At 45.6% G+C, this 17,399-nt stretch overlaps 1 protein-coding gene across 1 annotated transcript in view; it reads left to right on the top strand.

Moving 5' to 3' along the window:
- Zc3h3 (zinc finger CCCH-type containing 3) overlaps nt 1–17,399 on the top strand; it is an 82,523-nt gene extending 65,124 nt beyond the window's left edge. Inside the window, exons 10-12 of the mRNA XM_038342618.1 lie at nt 14,146–14,330; nt 14,912–15,258; nt 16,925–17,399. Of these exons, the coding sequence (XP_038198546.1) occupies nt 14,146–14,330; nt 14,912–15,258; nt 16,925–16,956 (564 nt within the window). The 3' untranslated portion in view covers nt 16,957–17,399. The remainder of the gene's footprint in view (nt 1–14,145; nt 14,331–14,911; nt 15,259–16,924) is intronic.

Raw genomic sequence — 17,399 nt, 5'->3', positions numbered from 1 at the left:
GTGTCAGCGCTGCGTCCCTGCCGCATGATGGATAGCAGCTTGTAATTATATATGGGGGAAAGCGCTGAGCAGGCCAGATCCAGCGGGAGGGGAGGTAGCAGTCTGGGCCTGTGAGGGTTAATTTTATTCTCTAAATAATATAAAAAGTGCTGAGTCGTCACCTTGCGCCTGAAGTAGAAGTCCTCAAATGGGCCCTAGAGAGTTTATAATATTCCACTGAATCAAGTGAAACTGTTAACCTTGCTTCATAAAGCCAGGGCTTGTTAAAGAGGCGCGTTCCCTTTCCTTTTGAATAATTTAGGCTGGGAGTAAGTCTCTGCTCCTTCCCTTTCTGGGGGCCATGGGGCTGCTCCAGGTCCACCCACTCAGGGGGTAGCCTCTGCCAGCTGGCATGACAACTCTCCTGGACTTGAGGACAGTTTGGTGACAGCAGGCTGGTGACTGTTTTGTAGAATGCCTCTCACTGTCTGGGTCTGGTGTATCCTCACACTGTAGTAGAAAATGGCAAGTGTGTCACCGTGTCGCTTCCTTCCATTCCTGGTTGTGACCTAGGGCATACTTTGATGACTTGACGGATGTGACGCTGCTAGCTTTGTCTCAGCAGGTATCTTCTTAGATCACGAGTATTCTGTGTACATCTGCCCCACGGCACAGAGCTGGCGAATCTAGTCTCTGTATATGTATACCTATACATTTTGGGTATGTGTGTGCATGTGTGTGTGCTTTTGGGAACCATTCATTCATGCATATGTGCATGTGTGTGGAGATTGCATATGCGCATGTATCCCAGCTTCTTCCACCTCTGTGCTGAACCTGCTACACAGCTCTCCACTCTACTCAGTGCCTCCTGCTCTGCCATCCCCTGCATGTGCTTAGGCACATCCAGGACCCAACTATTTGGTTTCAGCTCTGTACTAGTCCATCCTAACCCTCTTGGCTACTGAAACAGCCCTTAGCATCCTTGGTTTTCCTGCCCATTGTCTCATACTATCTGTTCCTTGAGAGGGGGCATCCTTCAGTCAGCCCAGATCTTTATTTTTGTATGCAGCCCTTCCATTTTCTCCATAATTTATATGCTGAGTCTGTTGAGGGCCCGTCTTCATCCATGATCACAGAAAGCTCCCGTATTTGGTACTGCTGACTGCACTAATTGTGGTGAGGTGGTTGTTGATAAGGGGTCAGACTCAAGTCCAGCCTGCCCTGCCACTTGTAGTCACTACCTGCACAGCTCTTAACCACTAAGAATGCTTCCTTTCCTAGAGATGAGGGCTCTGCCTGCCGCATGAAGCTGTGAAGGTAAAAAGAACCATGTGATAACTGTCTCTTGTGCAGGCTGCCATGTACTCCCTCGAATTGCTGTTGTTGATTTGTTTATCATGTGAGGCCTTTACTTGGTGTGTCTTTATGTAGTGAGCATATTTCTCAAATGATGTCCTAATCTGTCTTCCTTTCCCTCATTCCTTTTGAATGTGGAGGTTTTAGAGGAAACAACAGATTGATTGAGATATAACTCACAGAGCGCACAGTTTCAGTGGCACAGCTTTTGGTGTATTATTTTTGTTTGTTTTTAGTGCTTGGGATTGAGCCTGAAACATGCACACTAGGCAAATACCCACCGTAGAAATAATCCCTCATTGCTCATGCTTTGTTTCTTTGTTTTACTTTGGTTTTGGTTTTTAATTATGGCATGAAATGAAAAAGAAAAATTGTAATATGGAGCTGGGATGTGACTCCATGGTGAGGCACCAGCCTAGCGTTAGCAAGGCTCTGAGTATGAATCCCAGAACTATGGGACAAGTCTGTGGTGACACATACAGCAGCGCTCCTTGTCTTATCCATTCTCAAGGCAGCGACTCTGCCTTTAGTTAAATCTACAGTATTAAGCCAGGGCCTATATCTCTAATCCCAGCACATGGCACAATGCCAGTTTATGACCAGTCTGCTCTACATACTGAGTACTAGGCCAGCCAGGGTCACACAACATGACCTGTCTCAAGTAAATAAATATTCATAGTAAAAAAAAAAAAAATCACAGTAATCTGCAATCACCACCACTGTGAAATATTTTCAAAACTTTTTCATCACTCCAAGCTGAAATACTATAAATATATTAAGCAGGAGCTGTCCTCCTCCCTGTCCCCATTTGCTGGCAGCCTTGTCTAGGCATTTCACATGATAAAATCAGGCAGTGTTTGTTCCTCTGTGTTTGGCGTCTGGGTTGTTTTTTTTTTTTTTTTCTCACCATAGTGCTTTCAGGGTTCATGTTGCAACACATAAGAACATCATTCCTTCTTATGGCCACATAATATTCCATCACATGCATGCAGGCATTATGTTCATCCCTGCATGTGTGTAAATAGACTTGGGTGCATGGGTTAGTGCCACCTTTTGGCTGCTATGAATGATGCTATATTGAACACCGGCATGCATGCATCTGCTTTTACTTCCTTGCTGGGTCGTATGTCAGTCCTATATTTGTCTTTTTGTAAGCCTGCCAGACTGTGTTCCATGGTGACTGGACGACTTCACATTTCCATAAACAGGGAATCCTCCCTACTGCATGTTGTGAACTAATTTGTTAACAGTGATAATTTTTATAGATTCCTTGGGATTTTTGAAATGTAAGATCTGTCATCTGAAGACAGACAAAATGTTACTGGTCCTGTTTCAGTCTGAAGGTTTTTTGTTTCTTTTCCTTGCCTAGTTGTTCTGGTTGGTAAGTCAGTACGGTGCTGACTAAGAGTGCCAGAAGTGAGCATCCCTCCTCTTGTTTTCCGTCGATAAGCATGATGCTTGTGCTTTTTAGGAATGTTGTGGTTTCAAGGTAACGCTGACCTTATGGGAGAAGTTTAGAAATATGTCTTTCTTTCCAGTTATGAATGGGTCTTCATGGCTGCTGCTTTCTGACCCATGGGTTATTCAGAAGTGCGCTGTTCAGTTTCTAGGAATCTGGAAGTGTGTCTTGTTATCTTTCTGATCTTGATTTGATCCCCTCATAGTAAAGAATGTAAAGAATATACTCTGTATAATTTTAGTATTTCTGCCTGCCCCTATACCCATCCAACTTGGACTCAAACCCATGCTAGGCAAGTGCTCTACACTAAGCTACATCCCCAGCCTTTTCAGTTTCTAAGCACCTGTTTATTTGTTTGGTTTGGTTTTGGGTTTTTTGAGATAGGGTTTCTCTGTATAGCTCTGAATGTCCTTGAACTCAGAGCTCTGTCTGCTTCTGCCTCCTGAGTGCCTGGGATTAAAGGTGTGTGCTATCACTGCCTGGCTCTTTGGGCCTGTTTTATGGCTCAGAGAATTGTCTGTCTTGGGTGTTTTCTACAGGATGGGAAAGTGCCGGCCTTGAGACGCAGCTGCCCTTTCCAGCTGCTGTTTTCTGACCAAATCCTGTGGCTTGTTGCTGACCTTCAGTTGGAAACAGCTTGCATTTATACCTGTAAGCGCAGCCACATTGTCATTTATGTAAGGGTTTTAAACTGCATTTTATTTTATTTTATTTTATTTTATATTTTGGTTTGGGACAAAATCTCTCTGTGTAACCAAGGCTAAACTCAAAACTTTACATCTATTTGTTTCCCAGGGTTGAAAGTCGGTCCTTTGCTGTGCTTCAAAACATGTCAGACCACAAATGCCAGTTTTCAATTGTTATATGAGAACATTGGGCCTTAACAAACATCACCATGTAGGGAAAAAGGAGGGGCTATGGTACCCTGGAAAAGATGTTTTCTTTTATTGGGCAAAACATTCTGTGATTCCATAAATAGGTTTTGCTTTTGAAAGATTTTTTTAGAAATTTCCTTTGTTATTATTATATATGTATATATATGTGTGTGTGTGTGTGTGTATGAGTATATATTATGTGTGTATATGTGTGTGTATATGTATATACATACAATATACTACACATAGACCCCCACACACAAAGATGTGGAGGGAGCGTGCACACTCTGTGGTCCATGTATGCAAGCCAGAGGACAACTTTGCAGAGCGTTCTCTTCCTACTTTCACATTGGTTCTAGGAGCTGTACCATCAATCCTTCACCCACTGAACTACCTTGCTGGTCTTAGAGATGTTTTTGAGTTCTGTATTACATCCTTTCTGACTTTTTGTCTAGTTTTCTCTTTTCTGAGACATGGTTTCATGTAGCCCAACCTGATGTCTAACTCATTATGTAGCTAAGAATGATCTTGAACGTTTGATATTCCTGCCTTTATATCCAGAGAGCTGGGATTGCACGTGTGTGCCACCCTGCCTTGAGTTACATGGCAGGGGGCACCAAAACCCTGGGTTTCATGCATTATAGACAAGCACTCTGCCAGTTGAGCTACATCTTTAGCTCATAGGCATTGAGTTTTCCTGAGTGTTTATCTCTTTTTTATGTCAGTAAGTTTTTTGTGGTTGTTGTGTATAAACATATGTCTGTGCATGTGTGTTCTGGCATATGTGCTCATGTGTTTATGTGTGTGTAAAGGTCAGAGGTTGATAACAGGTGTCGTCCTTACTTGCTTGTCACCTTAATTTTTGAGGCAGGGTCTTTGAAACTGGAGCTCACCAATTGGCCACATTGGTAGACCCTGAGGATCCTGTTGTCTTGCCTTCCTAGCACTGAGATTACAAACGTGCTGCTGTGCCCGTCTCTTCATATAACTCCTGGGAACTATCTCAGGGCCTTCGTGCTTGAATAGCAAGCACTTTACCAGATGAGGCCATCTCTATAGCTCCCACAGACCTCTTCATAGGGCTGGAGTGGTGGCCCAGCAGCTAAGAGCACTTGCAGCTCCTTCAGAGGACCTGGCCTTGTTTCCCAGCAGCCACATGTTGGCCCGTGATCATTGTAACTCCAGTGTCGGAATCCGGTGCTATCTTTTCACCTCTGCAGGTACTAGGCACACACATGGTGCACACACATACTAATATACTAATACACACAAAATTAAATAATTTTTTAAAGAAAAAGTTATTATGTTTGGTACATAGGCATTTTAGGTTTTAATTTATTAGGTTGGGCTTGTTGAGACAGGATGTCTGTGTTAATCTAGAACTCACTCTTAGAGGAGGCTCGTGTCCAGCTTGCGGCACTTCTGCTCCTGCTTCCCAGTGCTGTGATTACAGGAAGTGCAAGCATGCCAGGTGGGGCATGTGCACTTTAGAATTGCTTCATCCTCTTGACAGAGTCATGGTCTGTCATTATATAATGCCTCTGGCTCTGCTTTCTTTGCTCTGTAGCCTCCTTTTCAGATTGGATTATGGCCATTCCTTTCTTCAGTGGATCAACTCTGTATGATCTAGCCTTTTTTTAATATGTGTGTTTGTGTGTATATTGAAATTGTATTTGTTTTTGTTATATGTGTCTTGAGTACTTTGCCTGTATGTATGTCTGTGCATCTCTTGTATCATGTAATATTCTTGGAGGCCAGAAGAGGGCATTGGATCCCCTGGAACTGTAGTTATAGATAGTTGTAAGCTACCATGTGGATGTAGTCAATGCTTTTAACTTCTGAGTCATCTTCTCCAGACTCCCTCCCCTATGTATGTATTCATTTTCATTTTATTTTTAATCTTGTAAACTTGTGTGTGTGTGTCAGGGGGTGTTGGTTATGTGGACATGAATGCAGGTAGGTGTTCTTGGAGGCCAAAGGCACAGATCTATCTGGAGCTAGAATTGCAAGCAGTTGTGAGCCACTTAACATTGGCACCAGGAACAGTACTCTGGTCCTCTGGAAGAGCAGCACAGATTCCAAATTACTGAGCCATCTCTCCAGTTTCTCCATATATACGTGTGTGTGTGTGTGTGTGTGTGTGTGTGTGTGCGTGTGTATGTGTGTGTGTGTATGTGTGTGTGTATTCACATATATACTTTTTTTTTCTTGAGACACAGTCTTCACTGTGCAATCCTGGCTGACTTGGAGCAGGCTGGCCTTGAACTCACAGAGATCTATGTATTCTTGCTTCCCGAGTGCTAGGATTATAGATGAATACCACCACACCTAGCTTCCATATTTTTATTTTCAATTTACCTATTCATTGTATTTGAAGTGACATTTTGTAGACAACATATAACTAAATCACTTTTTTTTAAAGTGCATTCTGCCAATATCTGTTAGGATTTTTGTTTGGTTGTTTGGTTGGTTTTGATCTTTTTGAGACAAGTTTTCTCTGTGTAGCAGCCCTAGCTGTATTGGAACTAGCTCTGTATGACAAGGCTGGCCTCCAACTCACAGGGATCTGCCTGCCTCTGTCTCCTGAGTGCTGGGATTAAAGGCATGTGCCACTACTGCCCAGTAATATCTGTTTTTTAGTTAGTGAATCTATGCCATTTATATTTAGTGTGTAAGGTCAAACCTAAAATCTTAACACTCAAGAGGCTGAAGTACTCAAGGAGGCTCACCCTTAGCTTGAGAAAAGCCTTGACTACATAATGAAGCTCTGCTTAAAACAAAATAAATAAAAATTAAAAGCACACTAAATGCTGTAACTTTCAAGTGTAATATAGGAAGCTCAAGAAAAAACAGAAAGCTGGGGGTAGTGGAGCATACCTTTAATCATAATACACAGAAGCAGGCTGATCTCCATGAGTTCTAGGCCAATCTGAGCTACATAACAAGTTGCAAGAAAAGCAGGGTTACATGATGAGAACCTGACTCCGAAAACAAATAAGCAAAAAGATTCTAGCTTAGCAGTATTTTTCTTTATTTTTATCTTGAAGAAGGTTACACTATTTCTCTCTTCATGGTCATTTCATTCCCCTGTGGGAAAATAATTATTTCTCTTTTGGTTTTTCAGGGTTATTTCTTTGTCTTCAACTTTTACGCATCTGATCATCATGTATTCTAAGAGGATTTCTTGGTCTGTCCAGTTTGGGGTTCATGCTACTTCTTGAATTCGAGTTGTTTTTCCTTTCCTTCAGTGTCTTCTAGTGCAGTACAGTTTGGTCTTGGCTTACAGTTTCAGGTCTCCTGGTCTGACTTTGTCTCTGTGTTTCATGTCAGTTTCCACTCCGATTCTGTCCCTTTGCCCACTGCTGAGTTTGTTTCAGTCGTTGTACTTTTCAGCTCTTAAAATGTATTCGTTTGACTACACCCTCCTGTTTGGACATTCTCTGTCTCATTAGTTTGGAGCTTTTATGATGTTGCTTTAAACCCTTGTCAGTGGTTCTAATACCTGTTTCCTCCTGGTTGGCACATATTCATGGCTCAGCATTTAAATGTCTTAGGTTTCTATAGCTTGATGAAACACCATGACCAGAAGTCACTTGGGGAGGAAAGGATTTTGTGCTGATTTGAAAGAAAATGACCCTCAAAGGAAGTAGCACTGTTAGGAGGTGTGTGGCCTTGTTAGAGTAGTTGTGGCCTTGTTGGAGAAAGTGTGTCACTGTAGGGGTGGGCTTTGAGGTATCCTGTGCTCAAGCTACACCCAGTGTTATAGTTTACTTCCTGTTGCCTGTGGATCAAGCTGTGGAACTCTCAGCTCCTTTTTCAGCACCTTGTCTGCATGATGCCTGCCATGATAATAGTGGACTAAACTGCTGAAACTGTAAGCAACCCAACTAAATGTTTTCCTTTGTAAAAGTTTCTGTGGTCATGCTGTCTCTTCTGAGCAATTGAAACCCTAACTAAAGCAGGTTTGTTTCAACTTGCAGCTTGTAGTCCATCATCTAGGGAAACCAGGGCAGGAACCTGGAGGTAGGAACTGCAGCAGAGGCTATGCAGGAACACTTTTTATTGACTTGCTCAACCTGCTTTGTTAAGAATACCCACAGTGGCCTGGGCCCTCCCCCATCAATTACCAATCAAGAAAATGTGTTACAGGCTTGCCTACAGGCAAGTCTTTTTTCAAATTTATTTTTATTTTGTGTTCATTACCTGCATGTATATTGCATGATGGTGTCAGAAGCCCTGGAACTGGAGTTAGTCAGTTGTGAGCGGCCGTGTGAGTGCTAGGAATTGAGCCCAGGTCCTCTGGAGAACAGCCAGTGCTCTTAACTGCTGAGCCATCTCCCCAGCCCCTACAGGCAAACCTTAATGGAGGCATCTCCTCAGTTGAGAGTCCCTATCCTAAAAGACTCTAGCCTGTGTCAAATGGACATAAACTAGCCAGGATAGTAGCTCCCTGTCAAATTGACACACCAATACAACACTATTGAACAATAATATTTCTTAGTCTTCATCTCTAAGATACCATATTAATATCACAATATAAATACAGTATATAACTTAGAAGTTCCATAGTCGTTAAATTTTCAATACTTTAAAGGTTCAATCTCTTTAAAATATCTGAAGTCTTTTTCAAAGTCCAAAGCCTCTCTAAGATACCCAGTTCTCTCTCAAATTACCCAAAATCTCTCTGGCAATCCAAAGTTTCTCTAAAATATCCAAGGTCATACAACTGTGACATGAGTCATCATGTGTCATTTCCTTAGTGGAATAAATTCTTCTTTTTCTGAATATTTCTTTTCATTTTCTATTTCTGTGGTGTATTTTTGAAGAACAAAAATTCTTACTTTTAGTATATGTAGATTTGATTCTTTTGTTGTTTTATTTGTTTGTTGTTTGGTTGGTTGGTTTTTCAAGACAGAGTTTCTCTGTGTATCTTTGGCTGTCCTGGAACTCACTCTGTAGACCAGGCTGACATTGAACTCACAAAGATCCTCCTGCCTCTGCCTCCCAAGTGCTGGGATTAAAGGCATGAGCCACCTCGCCCAGCTAAGCTTGTTGTTGCTGTTTGAGACAGGATCTAACTATGTAGTCCTGGATAGCCTCAAACTCACAATGTAGACCAGGCTAACCTTGAATCACAGAGATCTGCCTGTCTCTGCCTCCTGAGTGCTGGGATTAAAGTTGTATGCCACCACACCCAGCTAGTTTTCACTATATTTACACTCAGTCTTCCAAAAGTATATTTTACTCCATTCATTTATTCATTTTGCATATGCTGGGCAAGTATAGTACCACTGAGCCTGGAAATACAGTTGATATTCACTTTGTCAAGTTAAAAAGATACTTGGGTTGTTTTGTTTGCTTATTGATTTCTTTTTTTTTTCTTTTGCTGTTTTAGTATTTTTAATTTCATTTATTTATGACTATGCCTGTGTGAGTGGCATGTACTCATGGTACATGTACAAGTGATAAGCATGTCCATGTGCATGGTTCCTTGGAGCAGGAGTTACAGGCTTTTGTGGAATGCCTGACTTACATTGGTGCTAGGATCCAAACTCTGTATTGCTCATCAAGTGCTCTTACCTGCTACGCTTCCTCTTTAGCCTCATGCTTTGTTTTTTCTTTAAAGCAGAGTCTTGCTGTATAGCCCAGGCTAGCCTCAAGCTCAGGATTCCCCTGTCTTGCCTGCTGAGTGCTGGGGTGGACTTACCACACCTGGCACACTTGGAGTTCTGATTGGGATTGTTGAATCTGTGGGTCAATGCAGTGAGAGTGGACATGGGCTTTTATCACTTTATCATGGTAAACTTTCCACCATTAAAGTGACACTATTATAAATAGAATATAGTGGGCTGGGGACTTAGAGCTCTTGCTTAGCATACATGAAGCCCTGGTTCAGTCCCAGGTCCACACAGTTTTATTTTCTCGCTATTCATTGATAGTCTTTATGTTGATTTTGTTTCCTGCTATCTTGCTACATGGTATCGTGATGGTAATTGTAATGATTCCTAATTAAACACTGGTGTTTTAATCAGTGAGGGTTTTGTTTGTCTTTTAGTCCAAGTACATTCCCCTTTTCTTTCTTCTTACCTGTCTTAGACATAGTATATGTAGATTATAGCAGTGGGAGCCCCCAGCCTTTCCTCTCTGTCGGGCATGCTTTCTGGAAGTTTGTGGGGTTTTTTTTGGTTTTTTGGGTTTTTTGTTTGTTTGTTTGTTTGTTTGTTTGTTTGCTTGTTTAAAGAGTTATTTGTAGCTAGGTAGTGGTGGTGCACGCCTTTAGATCCAGTACTCAGGAGGCAGAGGCAAAAGGAGCTCTGTGTGTTCGAGGCCAGCCTGGTCTACAGAGTGAGTCCCAGGACAGCCAGGCTTGTTACACAGAGAAACCCTGTCTTGAGAAAAAAAAAAAAAGATTTATTTACTTTATTTATTTTTATTTTATGTATGAGTGTTTTGCTTGCATGTATTCTGTGGACCATGTGTGTGTCTGGTGACTGCTGAGACCAGAAGAGGGTGTTTGACTCCTGAACTGGAGTTAGATGGCTGTGAGCCTCCATGTGGGTGCTGTGAACGAAACCCAGGTCCTCTGCAAGAGCAGCCAGTGCCTCTAACCTCTGAGCCATCTCAGATGAAGCCAGAAAGAGAGGGAGAAGTAGTCTTGGGCATGATGAGCCACAGTGCTGGACCAGAGCTTAGTGAGCACTTCAGGGAAGGAACAGCATGTTGGCTTTTACTGCTTTAGTTTAAATTTCTTTACATTATTTATTTAGCGCGTCTGTATATATGCACACAGATGTGCCTGCATGCAGCTGGAGGTAAGGGGACAACTTGTTGGAGTTGGTTCTCTTTCCTTCCACCATGTGTGTCTTGGAGACTGAACTACAGCCATCAGAGTTGGTGGCAACTGCCTGAGCTGGAGAGTCATTTCTCTGGCTCATGCTTATTTTTATTTTTTTGAGACATTCTTACTGTGTAGCCTTGGTTGTCCCGAAACCTAAGAAATAGACCATGTTAGCCTCAAACTTGCCGAGATCCAGTTGTCTCTGCCTTTAGAGTCCTGGGATTAAAGTGTAGGCCACCATGCCAGGTCTGGGAGGTTCTTATAGTAAGAATATGTTCCTTTCCTTCACTAATTTGCCTAAATTCAACTTTGAATTAAGGCTGGATTTTATTAAATGATTCATTTCTATGGAGATGATCTAAGACTTTGTCTTCTTAGTTAACCTTGTAATATAATAATTTCTGTTTATAATCTTTTTAAATTTTTATAAACCATTTATTTGTATATTTTTGAATGTGTGGATGAGTGTATCTTGTGCATGCAAGTGCCTTCCGAGGCCAGAAGAGGGCATTAGATACCCTAGAACCTAGTTAGAGGTTGTTGTGGCTTGCTGACACGAGCTCTGGGGACTGAAGCAGGTTCCTCTCTAAGAGCAGTACTCACTGTTAGCCAGCAAGCTGTATTTCCCACCCTAGCTACCCTGGAACTCATCGTGTAGATCACACTGGCCTCAAACCCACAGAGATCCGCCTGCTTCTACCTCCAGAGTATGGGGATTAAAGTCTTAAGCCACCATGCTTGGTGATCTTTATTTTAATTTTTAATTATTATTGCAGTGCATGTGAGGGGGCCCATTTGTCATGGCAAATATGTGAAATTTATGACAATTGTAGGTTTAGATCTCTCATCTGAGCCTTTATGTGGGGTCCAGAAATTGTAGTCAATTCCTCATGCTTTCAGGGCAAGCACTTTTACTTCACAGGGCCATCTTGCTAGCCCTCAGTCTTTCTCTAATTAACTTTACCTTTATTTTGTTTTTGTTTTGAGACAGGGTTTCTCTGTGTAGCTTTTGGAACCTGTCCTGGAACTCGCTCTGCAGGCCAGGCTGGTCTCGAATTCACAGAGATCCACCTGCCTCTGCCTCCCAAGAGCTGGGATTAAAGGTGTGCGCCACCACCGCCTGACAACTTTTACCTTTTGTTTGTTGATTTCCTCATGGTCCTGGTTGCTTAGTGCCTTCTCATCATGCAGCTTCTTTAGGCCCAGTGTTGGCCTAGACAAGCCTTTTTTTTTTTTTTTTTTCCAAGATAATTCTGGCTTTATAGACTGTGGTTTTCTGTTTTACCCTCTGTGGATTTGATTTGTTTATGAAGTAGAACTCTGTCTTGAAAATTCTTGGAAGATTATAATGAAAACTCTTTGAGTCAGAACTCTCTTAAATGCTGATTGAATTTTTTTTTATGGTAATAAGAAAATCCAAGTTTTTTATTGGTTGGTATAAAGCTTGTTCTTGATGTGAACTAGGTCTTTTTAAAGTGCAGATGATTGGGGCAAAGACTTCCCACACCCATGCTTACACTGTCCCACTGAGCTGCTCCCGCCTCATTTTTCTGTGCGTCCTTAGCATCAGATTTTACTCCTGTACTGGCATTGCCTATGTTGTTTGTCCCTTGTTTCCTGATTATTGTTTATGAGAAGGGGTACCTTTTGAGTTTCTTGGCGTTAATTCCTGCTGTTTTACCTCTTTCCTTCACATTTTTTTGGCTCATTTTTCTATTTTCTCTCATCTCTGGAGAGATGGGTTCTCTTTTCTCCACAAACATCTAAGGCTCTAGGATCCTAGAAACGGTATTACCCTGCACAGACGGTGGTGCACTGCCACAGAGCTCCCGCATGGCTCCTTACTTATAGTCCAGCTGGCCGTGTAAAAGTGAGAGTCCAACTCCAGATCCTTGGCTATATTGCTGGTTAGGCCTTTGCATCAGTGAGTGGCCTGTGTCCAGGTCTGGGAGTGAGGCGATCCCTGAATTGTTTCCTAAGTGCCCATATCCAGGTCTAAGAGTAAGGTGGGCCCCATCTCTGCTACCTGGGAATTTTCTTTTAGTATGTAGTCTATTAAAAATAGAATTTCCATATTTGACATTTTTTTCCTGCCGACTTTAAAGTTCATCATTTTTGACCACTGCAGTATACCTCTGCTTAATTCCATCTCATTTTAGGTGCTTGTAGGCCACAGTATAGAGTAATAGGGTCCAGGCTGCCTCTGATCCAAGCTCTGGTGGTCTATTACAGCTTTGATAAACATGTTTGTGGGGCACTTGATGCTACTTGAGTGTTACTGTTCACACTGTACACACCTGCACTGGCTCACATGGCTACATGCCCACATGCATGCTGGCAGGGAGTCTTTTGTTCTCTGGCCATTCCAGCTTTTATTCCCTCTGTCAGGCTGCCCTGAGTTTTAAACCCCAGGTTGCTGGCTGGGCCCAGTGCACAGGAGCTCACATTCCTGGTAGGAATAAATAAGTGAGTCTGTGAAGGGAGGAGCCTTGCCTGCACCTGCACAGCACAGGAGCAGATCACAGTGGGGTGCTTGCTCTGTCTGGCTCCTCTCACTGCAGTTGGACCTGCTGAGAAGGGTGTCCCCCACTCTGTGAGGCACTCTGCCAGGTTCCGTCCTAGTTGTTGGTAGCAAGGCAGGGGATGCCCTCCTCCCTCAGAGGATACATTCTAATAGGGAGGTCGTAAGGCCTGAGAGGATGTGGCTGTAAGACCGTGAGAGCTATTTCCTGCTGGGCTACCATTATATACCCATGACTTAGCCTGGGCTGCTCTGTACCATGACTGATTTTGACAAACCCTGTGAGTCCTGTGGAGTGTCTCATTTTGACCTGGGGCTTCTTGTTTCCTGGTCCAGTGGGAGGTATAGTTTTGGTGCCCAAGATTGACTAGATTCTGACTCGCTCTGTCAAACTATGGGGGAGTAGTAGCCCCTCCCTTAGAGAAGTTTTGGGTTTTGTAGTAACTGGGTTACAGAGTAGAGCTTGGGAGCCCTGAACACCAGTCAACATCTCTGCGTTGTCTCCCCCTGGATAGACCTAGCCACTGTACACTGAGCAGAGGCTTCTGGAGTCCCTCATGTGGTCTGGTGGACAGAACTGAGTCTAAGCCTTGGCTTGGGACACCTGCTGCCTGGCATGCCCTCCCTCTACCCTCTACACTGGTATAATTAGCCCCATGACAGGTGCCATGGATCGAGTGCCTGGCCCAGCCCTAACCCAGTGATGCCCGGCCTCAGCCGACCTGCCTTGCCTGCTAGCCTGGGCTCCTGGCCCAAACACTATTCCATGAGGTCCCCTGAGGCCTCAAGCACCACCCACCTTCCTCTGCTCCAAACACACCCACTGGAACAGAGACAGACAGACAGAGCAGACAGGCAGAGCCCCAGCAGTGGCCTGGCCTCAGGTTCTGGGAATCCCCAGGCAAGTGCTGGCCCTGGCCCTGGCCCTGCCTGCAGTGCATGTCCAGGTGGAACAACTCTAGCCTGATGGCCTCATCATTCTAACAAACAGCCTTTGACCCTGAGACCCGGTAGGTAGCTTCTAGTCAGTGGGCTCTCGCTGGGCTGTATTTGGCCCTCCTTTCTGTATGTAGCCATAGCATCTGCTTAGTTCTACCAACGATTATTCTTCCCCTAGTGCAAGAAGAAGCACACGCTGCTGTGTCCTGACTTTGCCCGCAGGGGTATTTGTCCCCGTGGTGCCCAGTGCCAGCTGCTCCATCGTAACCAGAAGCGACATGGCCGGCGGACAGCTGCACCTCCTACCCCAGGGCCCAGTGATGGAGCCCCCAGAAGCAGGGCCTCAGCTGGCCATGTACTCAGGTGACAGATCATATGGGTGCTGCATATTTGATCTTATGTAACTGGGGGTGGCCCATCCCTGATCTAAGGACATTTAGGACCCTCTGGGGTAAAGTCTCACCCCAACACTCTGGGCTTTAGATCCAAAAGGGAATCTCAGTTGGAGGCAAGAGCTCCTAAGATGCCTATATTCTAGATCTCTGAATGTGAACAGAGTCATAAACACCCCATGCATGGAGGCTTTCAGAAACCCACTCCTTACTAGGTGGGGTTACCATAGTTGTGCCCATCTCCTGTGGTTTGTGGGGACTCCCTGCAGATGAACCCTAGGCCCCAGAAGGTGAGGAATGGAGCTGGAATCTCACAGGCTTCAGCTGTATCTCCCTCAGGTCAAAGGCTGTGGAACCAGCCTGTCCCTGAACTGTATGTACTCCGGGCTTAGATCTGTATAGACATGCTCAGTAGCCTCTAGGGTTGGGATGGAGGTGAGGGGCTACAAACCCTGTTATAGGAATGAGTGCCATGCAAATAATTGACAAGCACCCTCTCCAGTGTCTGTGGGAGAAGCCACCCACTCTTACGTTGTTCTCCCTTTCGTGCAGGAAGCCCTCTACTGCTCAGCGCCCTGCCAGACAGATGTCCACTAGTCTGACCTCCAGAACTGAGGCCCCAGTCTCTCAACCCCCCTCCCCAAGGGTATTAGCCTCCACCTCTACCCTGTCTTCAAAGGCCACCGCTGCCTCCTCCCCTTCCTCCTCCCCCTCTGCTAGCTCCCCGACCCCATCCCTGGACCAGGAAGAAGCTGCCTCTGGGACAGGTGGGACAGGCTCAGGAACAGGCTCCAGCAGCCTCTGCAAGCTGCCATCCTTCATCTCCCTGCATTCCTCCCCGAGCCCAGGAGGACAGACTGGGCCCCAGGCCCCCAAGAGCCCCCGCATCAAGGATTCAGGTGAGCAGTCTAGCCCTTCCTGGGTCTTTTGAAATGTTCACTTCAGAATGGCATCCTGGGTGGGACCTGGGAGTCAGTGTACCAGGTGCCCAGGGCAGGCCAGTGAGGAGCAAGCACAGCAGTGGCCGCCTTGAAGACCACCCCAGCGAGGGCTGATTTAATTAGAAAGCACCCATTTCTGTTAATTTGTTCTGGAAGATCACCGCACACTCCTGGAGAGAACAGATGTTCCCTCTCCCCAATGAGCGTTTGGGGCTTGGTAAATGGCTCCACTCAGCCTTGTTTAGGAGAGAAAAGAGGATTTTATGGCTGCAAACGACCCTTTCTGTAAACATTTTACAGCTCTCTGCGCGTTTGAGTGACGATAAACCCCACGCAGCTCGGCGGGCTGCAAATTTGCGACCATACGGCTATCATTTTATTGTCATATTTCACGGCCGTAACGTTAATGGAAGATGCTTGCTGCAGGCTTCTCTAACAGCCCCACTGAGCACACTGAAGCGCCTGCTGTAGGGATTGCCTCCTGGTTACATCGTCCTTCTTGGGTGCAGAGTGGATGATATCAGACCGTTGCCCAACTGGAACCTAAATGGGGCAACAGTTTCTTTTATGTAGGTGGCCATTGGCTGGTGAGCAGCCGGGGATCCTGAGGCAGCGTGTGGCTTTAAAGATCATGAACCCAAAAGTTAATCTGAGGACCAAAGGAGCCACAGGGGACTTAAAACCTGCATGCAGTTTGGGCAGACTAGAAGAGGGCTCCAGAAAACTCTTGAGGCTTGTTCAGCCAGGAAAGGAGCTGGAGGGGCAGGTGCAGTTGAGCCTGGGACAGTCTCTGGCAGGAAGCCTAGCTGTGCCTGTTGAAGCAGCCCAGAGGACAAATGGGGGCTAACCTGGCTGAGGCAGTTGAATCTGCAGGCCTGGGCCCAGCTGCTGGGCCTCACTCCTGTCTTTGGCTGGCTGGACAGCGAATGGAATTAGCAGCCCTGAAGAAAGGAACCCTGTCATGAGAGAGGTCTTACAGGGGCACGTGGGTCATGCCACATAGCCACATTGAAATAGCTGTGACCAGCGGATACTGTCACCTGGGAGAGTGACACAGAACATTTATGAAAAGAAAGCTCTCACCAGGCAGGAGCCATTAGGACATGCTACTCCAGGGATCCTCTTTTTCCTGCCCCTCCTGCCTCCAGACCCTGTCAGCTTCTATTGGTCTTTTCACCCCACCCCTTTGGGGCCACTTGCTTGCACACACAGCAGTTTTCCATGTGGAGAGCACACCTGCCTTGTCTGTGTCTGGCAGCCTTGCTCCCAGGTGTGAGGGTGCCATGTGCCTGCGTGTCTACACGCATTCAGTATTTATAGCTCAACCACAGAATGTTGTGGCTCCCACCTGTGGGCCCGCCCACTCTACAGGGGCTGCCTGGCCCTCCTAAGCTGCTACTCAGCCCAGGAAGCCCTTGAACTGGCAGAGTCCCCGGATCCCCTTCCCTCTCTACTCCTCAGGGCCAGACTGGTGGCAGGGGCTGGAGGACATCTGGCTCCTTGCAGACCCTTGCTGGCAGGCCTGGGCGGGTAGTTTCCCCTGTCCTGAGGCTTACTTACTTAGAGTGGGGAAGTTCTTTCTGGGCTGGAGTGGCTTGATGCTTGACCTTTGCTCTCTATGTAGGGAAGCCGCTACACATCAAACCACGCCTGTGAGGCTTCCTGGGGAACCAGCCCGCACCTACCTCAGACCCTCACCCCTGGAGAGGATGGAGGCTCTACCCACCACTGTTCCTGAGGAGAAGCAGCCTGCCACTGAGCCCAACCGGGGCTATAAGCAGGGACACATAGCTCCTCCCATTTGGCTTATAGCCTTTGGAGGCTTTGTGTGCCCAGACCTTGTTCAACCAAGCCAAGGCCCCGTCCATCCCCTGTTCTCCCCCACCCCTCAAGGCACTCAGCCTTGTCCCTGACTCCTACCCATCAGAGTGCCATGTGAGGTTCGCCCCAGGCTCTCTCCTGTGGTGGGGGTGGTAATAGCTGTAGGACTTGTGCCCCAGCCCTCCCCATCCAGGACTCCTGCCCAGGGAAGAGGCCATGGGCCAGGCTTCTCTGGTGGGTATTTTATGTTCAGCAATAAAGGTTTTATCCTGTGTCTA

This window comes from Arvicola amphibius, chromosome 9 (assembly GCF_903992535.2).
Source record: "Arvicola amphibius chromosome 9, mArvAmp1.2, whole genome shotgun sequence".
Lineage (NCBI taxonomy): Eukaryota > Metazoa > Chordata > Mammalia > Rodentia > Cricetidae > Arvicola > Arvicola amphibius.
Note: the sequence above shows the minus strand (reverse complement) of the source record. Positions and strands in the feature narration are given on the sequence as shown.